The sequence below is a fragment of the Aotus nancymaae genome, unplaced genomic scaffold, assembly GCF_030222135.1.
Source record: "Aotus nancymaae isolate 86718 unplaced genomic scaffold, 86718_ANA_hifiasm-v0.15.2.pri h1tg000043l, whole genome shotgun sequence".
Lineage (NCBI taxonomy): Eukaryota > Metazoa > Chordata > Mammalia > Primates > Aotidae > Aotus > Aotus nancymaae.
This window is the reverse complement of record NW_026988457.1, coordinates 5,424,653-5,447,082: the sequence shown is the minus strand read 5'-3', so window position 1 is coordinate 5,447,082 and position 22,430 is coordinate 5,424,653. Positions and strand designations below refer to the sequence as shown.

General features: G+C 40.0%; 1 protein-coding gene and 1 pseudogene across 13 annotated transcripts in view; one reads left to right on the top strand and one right to left on the bottom strand.

Annotated features, from left to right (window-relative positions):
• STARD13 (StAR related lipid transfer domain containing 13) overlaps nucleotides 1–22,430 on the top strand; it is a 557,207-nt gene that overhangs the window by 414,652 nt on the left and 120,125 nt on the right. Inside the window, exon 1 of one of the 13 annotated variants that reach the window (XM_064361754.1) lies at nucleotides 11,929–12,074. The exons of 11 other annotated variants lie outside the window; for them this stretch is intronic. In XM_064361754.1, the coding sequence (XP_064217824.1) occupies nucleotides 12,020–12,074 (55 nt within the window). In that variant the 5' untranslated portion in view covers nucleotides 11,929–12,019. Of the gene's footprint in view, nucleotides 1–11,928; nucleotides 12,075–21,706; nucleotides 21,805–22,430 lie in introns of those variants that run through there. One more of the 13 variants, XM_064361755.1, reaches the window with a different exon arrangement.
• On the bottom strand, nucleotides 9,247–9,722 carry LOC105726201 (small ribosomal subunit protein uS11-like; annotated as a pseudogene).

Genomic DNA, 22,430 nt, shown 5'->3' with positions numbered 1-22,430 from the left:
AAAGTCTTTACTCTGAAATACCTCTCTTTGATTCCTACCATTCCCCCTTCCACACTCCAACATTTCTATTTACTTTTGTACTTTAGAGCTTTAGAACATGTAAGTGCTCAATAAATGTTGAATGAATGTCTGTGGTATTTAAAGGAGGGATAGCTGAGTGTGGTAGACCGAAAAGTACCATAAAGAAGAAGAGGAGGTACATTGTGCTATGGAGTGGGTGCTAGGGATAGAATGAGGGAGCCATCCTTGGCAAAACAGCAGTACAGTGGGAATAGGAATTCCTGTAGCCACATCATCCAGGAAGGAGAGTTGTGATGGAGAGGTATTTTCTGAGGTTGGATATGTGCTTGCAGAAGCCAGCAGTTTGGAAGAGACTGGGCTTGTTTTTGTTGTACGGTGAGCAGTAATATATATCTGCTAACTTAGAGGAATTACTCGGAAACTCTAAGAACAGAAAAACAAAGACACACCAGCTAAACCTTGAAATATATCAGACACAATACATAGTAAAGAAAAGGTGATTTAAAAATAGTTTTAATCATAAAACTATTAACTCCATACTATTTAATTCAATTTTATTTTCTATTTATATATATGACTGAAATTCCCTAGAAAATACATTTGATTCAGAATGAAAACTGCTTTATCATAGTTTTTGTTGTAGTTTAACATTAATAAAAATGCAATTTTTATTTTATATTAATAAAAACTGCATTAATAAAAATGTACAGTTTTATTCTATTGTGCTATAGTAATGCTGAAGATCCAAGTTATTTCTTAGCTAGATTTTAAACATTCATTAGGTTCCTTTTACTCATTCCATTGTTTCTATCTTTATTGACCTCCATTAGTGCTAAGAATTAACTTAGATCTACTTTCTATGAATAGAGGTCTGTTTTGACACTTAATTGGTTGTAGAAATCAATGGACCTAAAACAGTTTACAAAACAACTTCATATCCATAAGCTCATGGAATCCTCACAAAAATTCATAAATATGACAGAACACAGTTTACTCATTTATAATGCAATCTTAATAATTGCACCCTACACAAGACATCCAACCTGGGAAGTGATAAGTGAAAGTATCTCTCTTTGCAGATAACATGATCTTAGATGTAGAAAACCGTAAAGACTCCACCAAAATGGTTAGAACTAATAAGCAAATTCAGCAAAGTTGCATGATACAAAACCAACATGTAAACATTAGTTGCATTGCTATACATAAACAATAAACAATCTGAAAATGAAATTAAGAAAACAATAGCACTTATAATACTATCAAAAGGAAATAAGGATACTTAAGGATAAAATACTTAAGGATAAACTTAACCAAAGAGGCAAAAGACTTGTACATTGAAAACTGTAGACACTGCTGAAACAAATTAAAGATACAAGTAAATGGAAGGACATCTCATACCATGGATTAGAAGACAATATTGTTAAAATGTTCATACTACTCAAAGTGATCTAGAGATTCAGTGCAATACCTATCAAAATCCCAATGGCATTTTTCACTTTGCAGAAGTAGAAAAACATTCTAAAATTGACATGGGATCTCAAAGGACCCTGAATAGCCAAAACAATCTTGAAAAGGAACAGAGCTGGAAGCCTCATATTTTACATATTACTAAGCTTCAGTAATCAAAACAGTATGATACTGGCGTAAAGATAGACAAATGGAACAATGAAACAAAATAGAGAGGCAAGAAACAAACCCTCGCGTATACAGTCAAATGATCTTCCGCAAGCCCATCAAGACTACATTTTAAAAAAAAGACAGTCTCCTCAATAAATGGGAAAACTGGATATTTACATACCCGTAAATGAAGTTGGATCCTTGCCTTATGCCACATATAAAAATAACCAAAATGGATAAAATATCTGAATGTAAGACCTGAAAACTATAAAATTTCTAGAAGAAAACAGGAGAAAAGCTTAATAACATTGGATTTGGCAAAAATTTATTGGATATGACATGAAACACAGGCAGCAAAAGCAAAAATAGACAAATGGAACTACATCTAACTTAAAAACTTCTGCACAGCAAAGGAAACAGTCAAGTGAAAAAGCAGCCTATGGAATGGAAGAAAATATCTGCAAACCACACATCAGATAAACGGTTAATATCTAGAATATATACGAACTTCTACAGCTTAACAACAACAACACAAACAAATTGCCTGATTTTTAAAAATGTGTAAAAGGCTCGAATAGATATTTCTTCAATGAAGATATACAAATGGCCAAGAAGCATATGAAAAGATGCTTGGTATCACTAATCATCAGGAAAATGCAAATCAAAACCACATTGAGATATCACCTCATACACACAGGGATGGTCATTATCAAAAACAACAAAATAAGAAGTATTGGTAATGACGTGGCGAAACTGGAACACTTATGTACCGTTGATAGGAATATAAAACAGTGCAGCTGCTATGGAAAACAGAACGGAGGTTTCTAAAAGAAGTATAAATAGAATTATCATATGATCCAGCAATTCTACTTCTTAGTATATATCTAAAAGAATTAAAGCCAAGAGCTCAAAGAGATTTGCACCCCAAGTTCATTGTTATGTTAGTCACACTAGCCAAGAGGTAAAACCAACCTAAATGTCCAGTGATGAGTGAAAGCATGAAGAAAATGTGGTATATACATAAAGTGGAATATTTTTTAGCCTTAAAAAAGAAGGAAATCTTGTTATATGCTACAACCTGTGTGAACCTTGAAGACATTATGCTTGGTGAAATAAGCCAATCACGAAAAGATAAATTTGGCATGATTCCACTTACATGAGGTATCCAAAGAAGTAAAACTCATAGATACAGAAGTCGAATGATGATTGTCAGTAGCTGGGGCGAGGGGGAAATGGGGGTGAGGGTTGTTCCTTAACTGGTATAGAATTTCAGTTTTACAAGATGAAAAAGACCTGGAGATCCATTTCACAACAATGTACATAGAGAAAACACTAATGTGTTACCTCTTAACACATTAAGAAGTTATTTTTTATCACTTAAAAATTGTTAAGATGGTAAATTTTAGGTTGTGTTTTTTACCACAATAAAAAAATCATACTACCTCATGTAGGTGTCATAGGATTACAGAGATAATGTATATAAAGCACTTGACTCATAGTATACACTTACATGTTAGCTGTTATTATTGCTACAAATTAACCAACTCAAGCCCAAGGATGATAAGTGACTTTCTCAAGTTTCCACAACTACTAAATGGCAGCACTGGACCATCAAGTCAGGTTTTCTTACTCTTAAGCTCGTAGATTTTCTACCGTTCCTTGCTTCCTAAAGCTGAAACTTTCTTCCATATGGCAAAAATTTACACCCTGGGATCCCCAACCAAAATTTCAAAATCACTAGTCTGTTTCTTACTAAACATACTCATAAAATAGATGATCTACTTTTAAGGATATGCTGTTTTTCTAATGTAAACCTTTTTATCACTCACTTTACTTTTTGGGAGGGTCTATATTCATTTTCCCCAAATCTTTCACCTTATTTGACCCCATCTTTATTGCAATCTCTTGGGCAGCCCTTCTTAATCCATTATGGTGCCTTAGAACAAGCAGATCTTTAGTTTTTAACTATTGAATAAATCTTTAGTCTTGACATCTGGCTTTGCCATTGAAACTAGCCAGGGAGTTGGACCAACGAAGAAAAAACCCAAGGGAGTGAGGTTATGTGTGTTGCGTTCAGTGTTGAATTCTCAGGGCTTTATGTGGTGCTGTAGTAATGGATGAGTAAGTAAAAGAAAGGTAAGTGCTGTCTAAAAGAGAGTCTTGCATTATCTGAGCTGGAAAGTAATCCAAGGTCTCCCATAACTACTCAGTGGAAGAGCTAGTCTCAAAATATATTTCTACCTAGTATGACCCCACTCATAAGTGATACTGATCAGTTACTCTCTATGGTTTATATAAGATGTGTTCTTGAAAGACATAATCTTGCGTATCTCTTTTTATGAAGACAGTGATGAAACATTTCTTTGAATCTGGCATACTCTTGGTTTTGATCACCAGGTAAAATGTTTCATTTGATTCTAAGCCATAAAGACTCTTTTCAACCCAGTTGGTATAGTTTAAAGGCAAAAATCATTTCAAAGGAAATATGGTGCTTCTCACAGCATCAGTAGAGATTGTGTCAAACTTTTCCTTACAATTTTTGACAAGGTTAGTCCAATGGGTGGCAGGGGACAGTGGTGAGGGGGAAAATGGGAAATTTTCGATCGAGGGATCACACTGATGAGTGGTATGATCCAGAAATGTCTTTTCTAGCACTAGTTAGAATTAACTGGAGAAGCAAGATGCTGGAGGCAGGAAGACCAGAAAAAGAGTTCATTGCAATAGTTCATGTGGGAAGTGAGGCTACTGCAAAACAGGTCAGTGACAGTAATAAAAAGGAGGAATAAGATATTATAAATTGAGGTTCGTTGACCTGCTTGAAGACAGGACCCAAGTCTTAGATCTGCAGCACTAACACAATGCCTTCTTGCTGGCAGGTACTCAATATATAGATGTTTTATCAATTTATGAACCGATTGAAAGTGAGGCCAAGGAAAAACAAGGATTGCAGCATGACTTCATATTTAACTTTTTTTCCTAGTTAGCTAAGATGGTGGCTCCTTTAAGAAGTTAGAAATCTGGAACTGGGACATTGAAAGAGGACAAGAGTGAAGTTCCGGGAGAAATGCAGAGTGCAGAAAGAGGTTAGGATATGACTAGGAGAAAGCTGAATTCCTTCACATGGATGAGAGTGTAGAGGGCTGGTATAGGAAGAAAAGAGAAAAGGTTAATGTGCAGATCTTTGGGGAAAGCATATATATTAGAAGAGGAAGAAAGAAGAAAATTGAGCCATGAAAACTAAAAGTAATTCAGTAAGGGTATATATTCAAGGCAAGAAAGAATTTCAGGAAGGAATCAGTGGTCAAAAAGTATCAAACTCTGAAGAGGAGACTGAAATGTTTAAGAGAAGGGAATGAATTTATATCAACCTCAGAAGATAACTATAATTTAATTCGTAAAAGTGATACATTCAGTAACACAACAACATTGAAGAAAGCTATTGAGTAGCTATTGTGAGCCAGAGTGGTTGTAATGCACAGTCCTCACCATCCTCAAGGGTTGAAGACCCGTTGATTCCTGCTGTCACCACAAGGTCTAGCACTGAAACCATTCCAGCATCAGAGGACTCAAGATAATAAAGATTTCTCTTCCCCTGTATCCACAGAGATGCACTTTTCTGACCAGCTTCCTTATGCTCAGCATTAGACCACCATATTGCCAAGGAAACAGGGGGATGCCAAGGAAGATTGTTGCTGAAAGCTTCTGATTTAGCGCTCCAAAGTTTGGAAATCTCTGCATATGTACAAAGGCTTAAGGGGATTAACCAGGATGAAAAACTGAGGTCTGCTGTTCAGCACAGGAGATTTCCCTCAAAATCTCTAACACTCACACAGCCGTGCATTTTCACTGAGCCCAGGGGCCTCCTTGCACCTCGTCCTTCCTTATTCCTCTCCACAGAAACACTAACAAGATGTGTGAGGAGTATCCTGCTTGCTACCAAGTCAGAAGAGAATGCAAATCTGATTCCTGCCAAAGATCTTGGATCATGCCTTACTGGCCAGCCATAAAATCTGTCTTCGGAAAGAAATGATATGATTCATTCTCAGCAATCTGAAGCATTCAATACTAGAGTGATTCAATCTTCAAAAATCAAAAGGCACTTTGAGATCCCCACAATGCCAAAGAGAAAGCACAAATTACTCACAATCTGCAATGAAAACAGTAAGTTTTCATAATTTTAAGAGACTAGAATGAGCTATAAGGCAGCAAGATATAGGCATTATGTATTTATGTGAACTGATTCAGCGGGTGGTTTTTTTTTTTTTTTTTTTGCCCCCAGTTGGGTCATTTCTGTACTTTCTCATTCAAACTGTGAGATTGGCCTGATGTTAGTTTATCCATGGAACATCCCCCGCCCAAGCACGCCTGCTGCTCTAGTAAATGTGCTAGTACAGTGTTTCTCAAACATGCACACATGTTAGAATCACCTGGAAGCCTGGTCAAAGCACAGATCACTGTGCCCCACCCACAGAGTTTCTGATTCAAGAAGTCTGGAGTGGACCCAAGAATTTGCATTTGTAGCAAGTTCTCATGTCGGAGACATGCCTTACTGGCCAGCCATAAATTCCGTCTTCTGAAAGAAATGATATGATTCATTCTCAGAGACATGAGAACTCCTTGCCTCACAGTGTCCTTAAGGCCTCAGGAGTTTTTGCACAGTGCCCTTTGACAGGGCCGCCAGATTTTTATGGTAGCTCTGTTTCTAGGCCAAAAAAAAAAAAAAAAAAATACGTTAACAGTTGCATTTATTAAGTACGTAGACCGAAACACCTGAAGAAGTATTTATGCCCTAACAACTTAGCAGCTATTTTTTAAAACACTTTTACATGGAAAAACAAATAACATTTTATTTCATTAATACTAACCACTATTACTTAATAATGAGATATCTGCACTGGCTGGACACTGCACTGTCTCTCAAACCTGGGAATCAGATGGGCTATTGCCTGCCTTATTTTCTGTTCCACATTGATTTTCATAGAGCACCTGCTTTTTATCACAGCATCTGCCAAAAATCCAGCTAGATATGGCTTCATGGAAAGGAATGTTGTTGACAGGACCGCATGTTGAAAACATGAACTACTTTGGACTAGTAGTTTGCCCAATGTCTGACAGATGTCCAGTGTTGCTTGTGAGCCTCTCAGAAATTTAAAAAATACCCCAGGCCTCCTGTATGAGTTTGCTACAGTGTCCCAGAGTGCCCTGGTGTGCATTGGGAACTGGGGGCTCAAGCATTCCTGATGCTTGTTTGAAGATGCCACTTTGAAAACCACTGTACTAATGGCTCCAAGAGAGCAGAGGAAGGAGTTTTCTGAATGTTTTTTTTTACATTTTCTGTGATAATATGTAAGATCCTTAAAATATTGAAAAGGAAGAAATGCAGATAAATACGTACAAATTCACCACTAATGACTTTTTATTTCTATAGCAGAAGAACCAGATATGGGAGAAATTAGAGAAGGGATAGAAATATCAAAAGGAGTTGTGTGCCATCATTGTTATGAATAATTTACAAAGCAATTTTTATAACCTTTTTAAGTCATAACTAATTAAACCTGGCAATCCCAGTGAGCCAGGTAACAATTATTTTCCTTGCTTTACACACAGGAAACTGATATATAAGATTAGGTGACTTGCCTCAGGCCAAAGGAGGCAGAATGCTAAAATCACAGTATTTTCGCTTTCATCAAAAAAGTCTCTCAAACTTCATCGTTAATTTTCAGGAAAATCCTGTAAGGTGGGTGAACATCAAGTAGCACCATTTTCCTAATGAGAACTCATGGCCGGTTGTGGCCTTGTGTGAGGGGAATGTCGTGAAGCATTTCAGAGAGCCCATGAGTGGAAGAGAGAAGATGGCATGATGAGTGTGAAGACGCAGACTTACAGAGAGAGGAAGGCTGGTTGTTACCTTTGAAAATAGCTGGGACTCAGTTCCTGTATCCTCAGGAGCATTTTCTCAAAAGAACAAAATTCAAAGCCACATGAGGACAAAGGGACAGAAAACTCAGCTTATGACCAGAAAAGTAGGCACCAGTCAGTAGCTCTCCATCTCAAGGGGTAGATGTTCTGCATCTGTTTGATGAAATCATTACTTCAGTAGGGGCTGGAACCAAGAAGTTCAAGAGAGTCTATTCAGACATAGCCAGCCTAGCATGTTTTTCTATTTGTACATATGCATATAAGCCACATGGATGCACAAATATGATCATACGTATCTTTGGCTCATCCACAGTGCCTGGGACAGTGAGGGCCTGGTGTATTTGATGGAGGATTTTTCTCGCCTCCTTCACTGGACTTGTAGAAGGGGCACCCCATCTACTCGGTCTGCCATGCTCAACCCCTTGCAGGAGGGAACATGTGGGCAGGCAAGTGCAGGATCCGGCTGGCTGCTCCAGGTGCTGACACAGGAGCAACCTCCATGCAGGGCCTGTGTCCAGACCAGGCATGTCACCTCGAGGGGAATGCAGCATCACTCAGGTGAGGATGCCTGTAACCCCAAAGCCACAGAGGGGGTGTTACAGTGCTCCTTTAGTCCTGCCATCTGCAGACTTGTGTTAACAGCTCAGTTGCCCCCTTGCCTCCTCGTGTGGGGTGGCTGCTCTGCCAGCAAGGGCAAAGGGCTAGTGTGACAGCCTTTCTGGGTACTCACACTTGATGGGTCCTGAGCTCTTATCCAGGATCCAAGACGAATGAGATCACACAGACAGTTGAAGGATGGTGAAGGCAGAGAATTTTATTGAGCAATGAAAGTGGCTCTCAGTGGAGAGGGGAGCTGGAGAGGGGATGAGAAGGGCATGTCATCTTCCCTGAAGTCAGGTTGGTTCTTCCCTGAAGTCAGGCTGCCATCTCTTCTAACAACTGAGTCATCTGGGGTTTTTATAGGCACGGGATGGAGAGTGCATGCTAATTGGTTTCTGAGTGTGCAAAAAAATTTGAAGCAAAGATACCACTCAGAGGGTGGGCATGACAGTGTAGAAAACTAATTAGGAAAGAGTAGGTATATGTAAAATAGATGAAGGGCGGGGATCCATCAGAGGAAAATGCACCAAACAGGAAGACAAGTTCTTGATCTAGTCTGAGGATTTAATTTGTAGCTTGGCTTTCAGGCTTTAAACTCTTTGGTTTGGAGGTGGGGTTTCACCAGGTACCTGCCCTTATCTGCTGAGGCATCTGGCTGCCTCCTGTTGCTATCACATTGAGCAGTGCTTGATGTTACTGAAATGTCAGGGGTTTGGTCTAGGTCTTGCTGCTCTCGGCACAGAATGTCAATCACTAAGACAACAAGTATTGCCAGAGAAGAAAGCTTTAGTCAGGTGCTGCAGCTGAGAAGAATGGGAGATTTAGTCTCAAATTCATCTCAATAATAGACTAAAATTGTGGGCTTTATACAGGAAAACAGAAAATTAGGGAGGAGCAAGGAAGCAATTGTGTTGGATGAGGGGTCTTGTGTCTCATTGTCTGGAGGTGGTGATCAAGTGAGTTTCAGTCCCTTGCCTGAGGGTCAATTTCCTGAGGAAGGCACTCAGAACAGACAAATTTAAGTTTCTAGTTTTTTTGTTTTTTACATGAAAGCAATTTATTAACAGAAAACATTTTGAGGAGTCTTGTTCACAGACGGCAACCACGGTGACACCCCTTCCTGCAGGTGCTGTCAGAGGGCATGAGGGTGATGTCCTCCGCCCGATCTTCATACCCGAGCGGGCAAGGGCTCTGAGGGCCAACTGGGCTCCAGGTCCAGGGATCTTGGTCCTATTTCCTCCTATGGCCCAGAGTTTGATGTGTAGGGCAGTGATACCCAGCTCCTTGCACCTCTGGGCCACATCCTGGGCAGCCACCATAGCAGCATACAGTGAGGATTCATCTCGGTCTGCCTTCACCTTCATCCCACCAGTCACACAGCAGATGGTTTCTTTGCTGGAAAGATCAGTGACATGGACAAAAGTGTCATTGAAGGATGCAAAGATATGGCAGACACCAAATACATTCTCTCCTTCAGCCACCTGAGGTCCAAGGCTGATGACCTGTTCTTCCTTCTATTCCTTCCCCTTTCGAGGTGCCATTTCTGCACGTCATCTCTGGACTTCACTAGTTTCTAGTTTTAATTGAGAGGGTCAAATTCTATGTTTATGCAAAAACCTGCAAATATCATTTCTTTGGGACAATTGGGCCAGTTTCAGATACACATTGTCAAAGTTTCTGGAGCATGATTGCAAGATTCTGGAGGAAAAGAGAAGCGAGGAGAGATTATAAATTGAGTGATTGTGTTTTTACTTGTCCTGGAATATATAAGATTTAACACACTAACCAGTGATCTAGATGACTAAACAGAGTATAGTAGCACCCCTGCATCTGAGGGTTCTTCCTCACTTATGACTCAACAAATCCCAGATAAAAATATTTGAAAAAATTGAAAATAAAAGAATAACAGTATAATAAAAAAAAAACACATAAAATTTAAAATACAAGAACTATTTACATAGCATATTTATTTATTTATTTTTGGAGACGGAGTCTTGTTCTGTTGCCCAGGCTGGAATGCAGTGGCGTGATCTTGGCTCACTGCAACCTCCATCTCCTGAGTTCAAGTGATCCTCCTGCCTCAGCCTCCCAAGTAGCTGGTATTACAGGCCACCATGCCCGGTGAATTTTTGTGTTTTTAGTGTAGACAGGGTTTCACCATATTGGCCAGGCTGGTCTCGAATTCCTGACTTCAGGTGATCCACCTGCATTGGCCTCCCAGAGTGCTGGAATTACGGGCATGAGCCATCATACCTGGCCTATTTACACAGCATTTACATTGCAGTGGGTATTATATGCAATCTAAAGACGATTTAAAATATACGGGGGATGTGCTGAGTTACATGCAAATACTATGCCATTTTATATCAGGGACTTGAGCATCTACAGATTTTATTATGGGTGAGGGGGGCCTGGAACCAATCCCCTGTGGATACAAAGGGATGAGTATATTCTAAAATGACACTGAATCAATCATGAAGCTGTTAAAATCTTTAAAGTTTCAAGTAAACCCCAGTCATCTGGAAAAGTTACGGAAATGCCCCAGGCCTTCAGTCAGAAAGAGAGTCTGCAGTTTGCACCCCAGCTTTCTCCCTGCTGGCCACGTGACCAAGGCCATTCTTTAACAGTCAGTTTTCTAAGACGTAGGTCCAAGTAGAGCTCCAAAGTGAGATGGTAAATGTGAACGCAGGCCACAAGTTTTTATTATGTTCCCTTCAACTCAAGATGATGTGCACGGCCCAAACCACACCTTCCCCAAATCTGCCCTTCCTCCGGTCCCTCATTCATAATGTCAGGTTCTCCAATGCCCTACCTGCAGGGCAGTGAAGCTGGCCTGAGTAGGCCCCATGTGTGTTTTAGGAGTCTCAAGACTGCAAAGCACCAGGGCTCATACCCAGTGTAAAGAGTGCCACTCAGCCACCACCCATGTGCCAGGCCTGAGCCTCATCTCCCTGTTGCCCTGTGCAATGTGTGGCACAGTGAGAGCCTGACCTGCTGTCCCAAAATTCTTCACCCCATCTTATGCACTGATGGCTGCTGAGTCAGCAGCTTGTGGGCCTAACCAGCCCCTCATCTCCACTCCCAGCCCATTGCCATTGAGACTGTCTTCACTGTGTCTCACCCTTGAGATAAATTCAAAGTTATAACTGCCCTTTATCACTAGGCCAGCAAACTGAGGAGTCTCCTGAGACATAGAACTTTAAGTTTTAAAATTGGGACGGTAGATCATCCTATATATAGCCCAACTTAAACTCTACCTCCTTCTAAACTAGTGTCTCAGTCTCTCTAGTTGGAAGTATTATTTTCTCTCTTCCTTATATGCCCACAACATTCTGACTATGCCTGTATCTTAGCACTGTGCAGGTATTAGAGTTATTTCCCAAGTGTTTCTGCTTCCTTCAGCAGATTCTCAGCATCTTGCAGTTATGGCTCTTTCATCCTCCTCAGTGCCTCGCTGGCACTTTGTACATCAAGGGTACTTAAGAGTACTTTGCATAAACTGAACAAATTAATCATTCAGACACAAAATGAGTAAAGACTGACCAAGTAAACAGTGTTTTAGAAGAGATAATGTGATTCTCAGATGAATCAACATGAGGATAACAGGAAATAGACTGAGATTTCACAAAAGAGAATTCTTGTGCATCAAAAACAGCCCTTGACCGGAAAGGGTGATGAAAAAAAGTGGCTATAGCTTACAAAAGAAGATTATGAAAGCTCCACTCTCAAAATCATTAAACAGTGTCCCAGCATTCATGGTTGTTTGTTTAAAATGAAGATTTTTCTGAAATAAAGGGCTGGGCAAAGTAATGTTGGAGGCGGTGTTCAGGCAGGCTGCCTCCAGGAAACCCAGGGCGCCAGGATGAGTATTCTCCGTATTTCTACCAGAGCAGCCACACCTATTCTTTCCAACCAAGGTAAGATATGCATGTACTGGCTTTTTCCTGTCCAAGTTGTGACTGTTTAGTTTTAGAAGTCAAGAGCGTGACGATAAAGCTAACTAGCTGCAGATGATGATCTTACGTTGTAGCTGAATACTTTTCCAATACGGGATTTATCTGGGGACATTAGACTCAGTGAATTACCATTTGCCGTGGTCTTCACTGGAGAACGATGGCTCCAATCTCCTTCTTCCCCATGTGGACTGTCCATCTGCTCCCAATAATTGCAGATTCCCTTCCAGGCCTCATAAAGTCTCCCTGTGTTCTTGCATGTCTTTGAAATGCCTCAGGCAACTGCTCTTCTCTCCAATGGAGCGGCCACAACAGCTGTGGGATTCACTGGGGTTTGTCTCTGCTCCATTTCTGGCAGCCGGCAGCCACCACTAAGCCACTCTCCAAAAAAGCCTGAAAATTGTAAACCCATTAAGGTTTAACTCCTGGGGGACAACAAAGAGAACTGCCTTTGAATGTGAGCTCTGTGTGCCTCACTGAGGCTTCTGGCACAGGGGCTTGTCTTCAGGGCCAGGGTGATGCGTAGGGAAAGTTACAAGCTTCTGAGGGAATATTTTCACAGGTTTTCCGAACAAAGGGTTCTTTCTTCCAACCCCATACAACTCTCTTTTGATTGCTAATTAACCAAAGCTAGTGAAAAACAGGCCGTTTCTGTAAATAGACTAGAAGTAGCGTGTGCGTGTGGTGTGTGTGCACACGTGAGCTCGCGTGTGCATGCCTGGCATGGGTGATGTGACTTTGAATATTTTTCATTTTTGTTTGTGTTTGTTCAAGGAGGCCATGAAATGAGTGAAAGTCCGTTTTGAGTTCAACAAGAGATAAAGGGATGTTGCAGGGCATCTTATCCTTCTGGTGATTTTCCGGTACTCACGCAGCCGTGCAGTTGTCCTGGCAAATCGAATGTTAAGTGTTTTGCTTTAAGTTGCCCTCTTCCCCCTTAAGTTGAGAGTAACCACAGTCTTCACCATGGGGTCTGTTTAGGTCTGTGTCTTCTCAGTGTCTCGGCCATATCTCAACTGTCTTCGCCTGTTTGCTTCCATGGAGTCGCTATTTAGGAAGTCCCTTCTCAGCCCATCTGCCTTAAATCGCTGCGTTGTTTACTTTCCCACCAAGGAGGCTTCCCTCCGTTGGTTGCATGCCTTTTAGATTGAGTATGCATTTGAAGATCTGGAAGCTCCTTGCTTTAGAAACCCGTATAGGCTGCTGGCAATTTTTATTCTGGCTGCTTCACCACTTGGTGCACTCTTCCACCTAGTCAAAGCCCTTCAGAGTCTGATGGCCTTTTGGAATGGTTGCTGGAGTCTTCAAAACCCTACTTCTTTTAACTTTGCTTTTGTGGTTACATATGTGTAGTTTCATAAGTTTTAATTTGGAATCTTGGAGTTTTGAAACAACGTTGCATTTCAATTATTTTATTCACAGTTATGATACTTACTATGAGGTTACATACCAATTAGATCTTTGTCTTACTTGTGTTTAATCAGTATTTCTTATTTGTTTTAATTCTGGCGTTTTTGGTTGTGAGACTCTACGTGATGGGGGAAAAAAGCTCTTCACAGGCCTCTAGTGGACATGTAGTGGAACTGCAGAAATCTTGTATTCAAGTGTGTAAAACTGTGGTGTGACCCATGTCCGAATTAGCAATCACAAACATACTATTCATTTAGTATTTAATTTAAAGATAAATGTTATGCTTGGAGGCAAGGAAAATAAGAATACTAGTGAGATCAAACTCTTGCTTGACTCACCACAGAGTATGACCAGGTTGTCCACTGTGGCCTGTTGTCCTCGGAACTGAGTTTCTTTGACTCAGGAGTCCACGCAGTCTGTGTTTTATAACAGGAGCTCCATTTTAACTTCCAAAACAATTGTAAATGAACTGTACTCTTAATTCATTTTTTATCAATAATTTTATAAAGAATGCCTGATATTTTAATAGATTCACAGTTTAAATAAGAAACAATCAGTTTAAATGTTTCTTCTCAAGAGAGTTGAAAATCATATGTCTGTATAAAGGAATACATGGGGGATTAATGTGGTCCAGAGGCAACCGCAGCCTTCGCCAGAGGCTGCAATCCACCAGAATCCATCAGGGTCCCTCCCAGCCTTCGGTGATTTTCCATGAGCACTCCATGTACTCTTCATGCTTCCGTGACATGCTTTTATGTTGCCTTTGCCTGAAATAACTCCTCCCTTCCACCACATCCCCACCTGGCAAAATTCTTCATATCCTTACAAATCCAAGTCAAATGCTCTTTTTCATTTGCATCTCCCTTCCCCCACCATACAATAGTTGAAAACTGTTCTGCGTTTTTTTGTTTTACTGTCGCACATTCAATCTATCATTATGCTCGTTTGTAAAGGGCCTGCCTCTGCTGATGGGCTTTGAGCTTCTCATGTTGTTAGGATGGTGTCGTGCTTTGCCATATTCTCATCTTCACTTTATCCTCAGTACCTAAGGCAGCTCCTGGCATCTCGTAAGGACGTTTTCAATTAACTGATACTCCTCATGGTGCTTGTCCTAGGGAAAAATGGGAGTGAGGGAAGTACGCCTCATTTTGTCTCTGGTATCTAGGTTTGCAGCCAGCATCTTGCCTCCCTGTTGTACACCCTCCACAGTCATGTCCAAGTTAAAGTGATTCTAAGAGCCCAAATTACCTTCTTCACAGTATTTGGAATATAAACCTTATCTGAAATTTAAAATGAAATGTTTTGCCCTAGTGTTAAACAAGAACAGGAATTTCAAGCAATTAGGCTGGTGAGAGAGTCGTTTGGGGGAATGGAATGCCTAGTTCTAAATATAGAGCGATGACTGTCTCTTCCCTAAGAATCGGGCTAGCTTCACTCTTTGTAGAGGGAGCTTCCATGCCTCCTTTTAGATTTAACTCACGAAGTATTTTCAAGTATTGACATGGAAAGTAGTTCTGGAACAAACTAGCTATCTGTTTAAATCCACATAGGGTTGAACTACCAGGGATTGTATTTTAGCTATCTGTGAGGACAATGAGATTCTGATGAGTCTATCACTGCCAGACAGACCTTGAACTAAGATAGAAAAGACTGAAGATGGAACTTTAAAGGGGATGACTTTATGGCTAGAGATCTGATGTTACTTTATATTAGAGGGTTGAGCAAAGCTCGCAGGTTGCGGATGAGACCAATTCAAAGCAACTGGTCACTCAGGCATTTTGTTATGGGCATTTAAAGGTTAGGAATGAAGTTTGCTTTGCTGTAAACACTCAGTTTGGTTTTGCTGTAAACACTCAGTTTGGTTTTGCTGAATTTTCTTTGGGGCAGAGGTTATTAATCTAGTGACTTCTCTGTAAGACTTCAGAAATTATAAGAACAAATGAATATCATATCCCATATGGTTAATGGAGAGAAATTTGTTAAGATCCCTAAAAATCTTTTAAAAAGTTAAGAAGTACTGTTTTAAGACAAAGATAGATGTTTTATAGTATGAGTCAAGTTAATAGACTTTTTACCTAAACATTGCTTAGACGAGGCTGAATATTACATTTGCACATATTGTCCAATTGTCTGTTTATGAAATGTTCTTCTCTGAATAATAGAACTTAATCTGAGGCCAGGCATGGTGGCCAATGCCTATAATCTCAGCACTTTGGGAGGTCGAGGTTGGCAGATCACCTGAGGTCAGGAGTTCGAGACCTGCCTGGCCAACATGCTGAAACCCTGTCTCTACTAAAAATACAAAAATTAGCCAGGTGTGGTGGGGTAATCTCAGCTACTTCGGAGGCTGAGGCAGAAGAATCGCTTGAACCTGGGAGGCTGAGATTATGCCACTGCACTCCAGCCTGGGTGACAGAATGAGATCCATCTCAAAAAATAAAAAATAAATAAATAAATAACTGAATTTGAAAGCTATTCAAATATCCTAACACTTATGGCAATAGCTAGCAGTAGACTTTTACTAAAGACGTCCTATACTTTTATGAGGCAAAAATGATGAAGGAATTGGAATGATTAGTTCGGCCAAAAGAACAACTTGTTTATAAAAGAATGAAAAAGCACAAATAAAGTTTGTCTCTAAGAAGAAGCTGCTTGGAGCTTGCATTAGTTTGCTCAGGCTTCCATAACAAAATGCCATAGACTGAGTGGCTTAAACGACAGAAATTTGTTTTCTCACGGTTCTGGAGGAAGGAAGTTCGATATCAGCATGACAGCACGGTTGGGTTCTGGGGAGGGCTCTCTCTCCCTGGCTTGCAGATGGCCGCCTTCTTGCTGTGTCCTCACATGGTGGAGGGAGGGCAAGATCTCCAGTGTCTCTTCTTATAAGGGCTTAACTAACCCCATCATGAGGACCCTACCTCATCTAACCCTAATTACCTCCAAAAGATCCCATCTTTAAGGATGCATTCACATTAGGGATTAAGGCTTTAACAAATGAATTTGTGGGGAGACACACTTCAGTCCATATCAGAGCTTAACCCATTTGGTGCAAGTGTTACTTTAGTTATATAGTTTTCTAAATTTAAATGTTACCACTAGAAGAAAATCACATATTAATATGAAGAGCTTTTTTAATTAAGGAAAAAATTTAAAGAACACAGGCTGTATTTCATAAAACATAAAAAATATATCAAAGATAATTGTGCCAAGGAAATGAGAAAGCTAGGTGTTTAATCCCTCTACATTTATGATACAGTGATACTTTGCTTATCCGAAATTCAGCTATCTGGTAGTATCAGCTGTACAGAAAAGACCTAAAAACAAGAAGCATAAATATTATATATCAGAGCTCTTCTGTTTTATTCATAGGACAGTTCCTGGCATCTTTACAACCTGGTTTATTTACTCTTACTTTACACATAGTTCTAACAAGCTTTGTTTCCAGGACTTTAGAGAATTCAAAAGTAAAAGTTAGAAGAAAGAGGGGGACTGCAGATGTACAGATGGCAGACAGAAGTGGTGACTGATTTGTTGACAGTAATGGAGGAGAATAAAATAACTGTAAAAAACCAATCTGGCTCAAAGACTCTGCACAGCTGCCTGAGGTCAGGAATGACACTATTCCCCATGTATTTCTCAGTTTCTGGCGTAGCAGTTGGTATATGTTTGTTGAATGAATGCATGTTTTATTTGGTACCAAGAACATCACAGTACAGTATCTGATATTCATAATGTTGATCCTTAGTGATTAAGGAAATATTAAGTTATACATGTATATTCTGTTTAAAAAGAAAGAAGTGTATCTATTTTTAAAATATTGTCAACTAAAAGTTATTTTTTTAAGTTCAGATACTCTGATGTTAAACTTATAGGTACACACACAAACACAAAACCCTGTTATCCTGAAATACCTCATTCCTGAAATATTCAGGTTTTACTGTCATTTGTTCCTGAAAAGAATGGAATGATGTAGGCAACTTTGTAACTGCTGAATCAAAGGTCAGGTAAGCCACATATCTACACAGTGGAGAAGACTTGATTATGCTTAGAAAAACAGTTTTGAGAGGAAAATGTACAAAGATGGTGACTTTTTACATCTCATATGTGTTCTAGTCAGTGTTGCTGATGTTTCCTGAATGAACAGAGACCGATTCAAACTGGCTGAAGTATTAATGGTGGATGTAGTAGTCAATCAGCTATTGACAAAATATTCGAATGTAACTCTTTTTTTGGCATGTGGTGAGATTGTATTTCTTCTTTGATATGAGGCATGGCCATGTGACTTGCTTTGGCTGCTGAAATGTAAGTAGAAGTGACATGAGTCACATCCAGGTAGAAGTTTTAAAAGCCAGTGTGTGACTGCCATGTTCCCTTCCTGTAACTGTGGTGAGACTGCTGAGATGAAGTCTCTCTATCAACCTGTGTCCTTGAGGGAGTAAGATGGGCTGAGCCCCACTGCCAACCCTTAGTTGCCACAAAGAGTGATAAGTAGACTTGTGTGAAGCTGCTGAGACTTGGGAGTTATTTGTTACTGAAGCGTAACTTTGCCTATACTGACTAATACAGAGTTTATTGTAAAGACACAGAATTATTCCCCAAATCTAAGAATAGGAAAGAAAATACAGCTGGGGCTTGTGGCAACTGAAATAAAACCCTAAAAAGATGAGAGCATTATCTCCATCTTATGGCTACATGGTGTTTCCTACCTCTGTTTCTCTCCACACGTTGTGGATTACTCTTAACTAGTAAAGCTGCTTCCTCATTCTGCACATTCTCAAGTGTAACTGCTGTCTTTTCTCCCTACCAGGGATTCAAACTGTGTTTTGGGTTAGCCAATTCATTTTCCCTCAGAGTAGGAACCTATTGGCTCAATCGAGCCTATATGAGGACCTCTTGGGTCAGGTGTCCTCCCCTACTATAATCAGCCTTGGCCATCACTCAGCAAACCGGTAATCTAGGGAATTCCTAAAGACAGGGAGAATAATGGTTAATATTTAGTGACCATTTAATATGTACTAGGCACTGTTCTAAGTGCTTACATGTGTGAACTCATTTGCTCCAGCAACCACCATATGACATAGGTATTATTATTATTCTCATTTTATAAATGTATAAACCGAGGCAAAGAGAAACTAAGTAAATTTCTCAGGGCGTACTTACAAGAGTGGCAGGGGCAGGATTTGAACACAAGGTAGTGTAGCTCCAGAGCCCACACTTTTAACTACTATACATAGAATTATATATATGATTTTATATATATATTTTTTTTGAGATGGAGTTTTGCTCTTGTTGCTCAGGCTGGCATGATCTTGGCTCACTGCAACCTCTGCCTCCCAGGTTCAAGCAATTCTCCTACCTCAGCCTCCTGAGTAGCTGGGATTATAGGCACCTGCCACCTCGCCCAGCTAATTTTTGTATTTTTAGTAGAGACAGAGTTTCACTGCATTGACCAGGCTAGTCTCAAACTCCTGACCTCAGGTAATCTGCCCACTTCAACCTCCCAAAGTGCTGAGATTACAGGCGTGAGCCACTATGCCCAGCCAGTATTAAGTTTTTTAAGTGTATTTCACCTGTACAAACAGAATTGTCTTACATATGAGCTTCTAAATTGTCTCTAGGTTGTTTTCAGTTTTGTTTTATAACAGCAGTATAAAAATCATTCTTGAAGGACCAAAGTGGGACTTCTCTATAGCCTTGTAGTGCCTGAACTGCTGTCCTCAGATAACTCGTTAACATCGTTCTCCAGACTCTCAGACCTGCCAGCACAGGCTGAGTAATCTAGGACAAGTTGGATGACTTCCACCAAAGTTGTTCAGCTGACTATCAGATCTTAACTAAATTAATTGGTGGTCTGTTTTCAGAAATGAAATTCTGCAGTGATCTTGAAGCAGCAAATGGATTCCTAACCCCTCTTTCCCTTTGAAAGTTATTGTATTTACCAATCACTTAATTTATCAGCGCTTCACAAGCCAGTGGCCCAACACAAAATTAATCCAGTCTTAAGAAATGTCAACCTGGGAACAAATAAGAATTACAGCAGTTAGTCATGGGGACATGTTTCTTCGGGTTGTGGAGGTGCTCTCTCTGTGATATTATTTGTTACAAAAAGGAATTTTGAACGTTTGCTGGTTGCTGACCCTTTCAAATGGCTGAGACTCTTTAGGGCCTTGCCATTTACAGGTTATGTGGATAAAACATATAGCTATCTTGTTTCTTCTTCATCTCTGATGTAGAGAACTGGGAAGAAAAGGAAAACTGGAAACCCAGAGAAGCAGATATTACGTGTGTTGTAGGAAAAGGCAAACAGAAGGTGCTTTGGGAAGTGTTCTCTAGCTGCTAATATACATTGGATGCTTATGAAGATTGCACAGGTTCTGGAAAGACCGCAGAGCATGGTTTAATGTTCTGCTGTTGCTGTCTTAAAATTATTAATAATTTGTAAAATTGTAGTAAAATGCATATAACATAAAAGTTGCCCTCTCCATAATTTTTAAGTGTACAGAGCAGTAGTGTTAAATCTATTCACATTCTTTTGCAATCAATCTCCAGAACCTTTTTCATCTTGCAAAACTGAAACTCTAGGCCCATGAAACAACAGCTCTCCATTCTCCATTCCCCAACCCCTGGCATCCACCATCTGACTTTCTGTTTCAATGAGTTTGACTTTGCTTGGTACTCCATGCAGTGTGTGTCTGTTTGTGACTGGCTTTTTCACGTAATGTTCTCAAGCTTCACTCATGTTGTAGCATTGGTGGGAATGCCTTTGCTTGTTAAAGCTGAACAATATTTCGTTGTATGTGTATACCACATTTTGTTTATCCATTCATCTGATGGGTACATAGGTTACTTCTACCTTTTTGGTGTTGTAAATAATCCTTCTATGAATGCGGGTGTACAAATAACTCTTTGAGACAGAAGTTATCAATATTTTAGCAAGAGGCCTGGGTTTTCATTTTGCTCTGGAGCCACAAGTTTTAGTGCCAGTCCTGCATGGAGGAACAGGTGAGACTGAAATGGAAAACCAAGGAGGAGCTGAGTTGGCTGTGCAGAGGAACAGAAGGAGGAGTCCATTCAGATGATCAGCAGGAACCCAACTCAGTGGGAAGCAGTGGGTGCATGTCAAAGAAAGACTGATACCTTCGTGCTACTGTCAGTTTCCAGTTCTCACAAGTTGCAAAAGTTTATGATGATATTATTCTGCTTTAAAAAGCAAAGAAATGTTTACTGTGCTACAACATGGATGAACCTTGAGGACATTATACTAAGTGAAATAAGCCAATCACAATGGACAGACACTTACATGCGGCCCTAGAGAAGCCAAACTTATAGAGACAGAAAGTCCAGCAGTGGTTGCCAGGGGCTGGGGAATTGGGAAGGGGGAGTTGTTTTTCAGTGAGGATGGAGTTTCAGTTTTGCAAGATGAAAACGTTCTGGAGATTGGTTGCATAAGGATATGACTATACTTAATGCTACTGAATTGTACACTTAAAAATCGTTAACATGGTAAAATTTTTGTTAGGTTTATTCACCACAAGTTTGTTTTTTTTTTTTCCTTTTTAAGTTGATGATAAGTGTTCTCATTTCAGGAGTTCATCTGCTATTGAATACTCTTCCAGGGCTTATCTACGTGGATATGGGGGAAAGTTTACTATTGTAATCAATGTGAAGACTATTGTGAACTCCTCTAACTGCTCCAAAGATATTAAATAAATCTCTCATCGGTTCTTGCAGTTTTCTATAACTTTTTATCGCTTCAGTCATGTTATGGGAGGCAAACATTTTCTGTTAATATAAAAATGCTATACTTTTATTGTTCTTCATTGTAGAAACAATTAATGACATAGTGTAGTCCATTAGAATCAGAGCCTGGATGACTTTCAGTCATCTGTTTTCTAGAGATATCAAATATTAAATGCAGTCATTTTTATAAGGGATCATTTTCACCCTTATAGTTAATACTCATTGTCTATAACCAGTTGATACTGATTCTCTAGAATCTAAAATAATAAATAGACTATTTTCCATGAATTTCAGATGAATGTGTCATGACCCTGAGGAAACTCATTCACTTGTTATTTTGTAAAGTTTGCTGGCCATTTAGTTTGCTGTATCAGCTGGTTTTCACAAGAGTGTTCTCCAGTTATATGATTCAGGTGATTTACATTTCAATGCCTATTATGTCCCAGCAGTGTTCTAGCCACTGAAGATACATCAGTGTCCAAGAAAAACATCCCTGCCTCATCAGCGTTTTAATCCAGGAAAAGACAGGCATTAAAGCCAAAAAGTAAGCAATCAGCGTGAAGGTGAAGTGTGGTGTGGAAGAAAAAGCAGGAACAGGGGTCTAATTGTAACTTTTTGATAAGGGGCTGTGGGAATATGATGAAAAAGCAGTTCCTCTGCCCATCAGTATTTCAGTCTGGAATCTGCAGTTGTCTATTTTTATACCTTTCTTCTCCTTTCTTTTTTTCTTTTTTGTTTGTTTTGTTTTTAGAGGCAGAATCTTGCTTTGTTGCCCATGGTGGAGTACAGTGCCGTGATCATAGTTCACTGCAAACTCGAACTCCTTGGCTCAAGATCCTCCTGCCTCAGCCTCCCAAGTAGCTAGGAATACAGGCATGCACCACCATGCCCAGGAGTCTTGCTATGTTATCCATGCTGAACTCAAATTCCTGGCCTCAAGTGATTCTCCTGCCTCCGCATCCCAAAGTGTTAGGATGAGAGGTGTGAGCCTCTGTACCTGAACTATTTTTATACTTGTTTCATTTTGCACTGGGAACCCCAAATCATGTAACCAGTCCTGCATGGGGGAGCAGGATGAGAGTCAGGTAGAGCTCTAAGGAGGAGCTGAGTTGGCCAAGCAGAGGAGCAGGAAGAGGGGTTCCCTCAGGATCAGCAGGATCCCAACTCGAA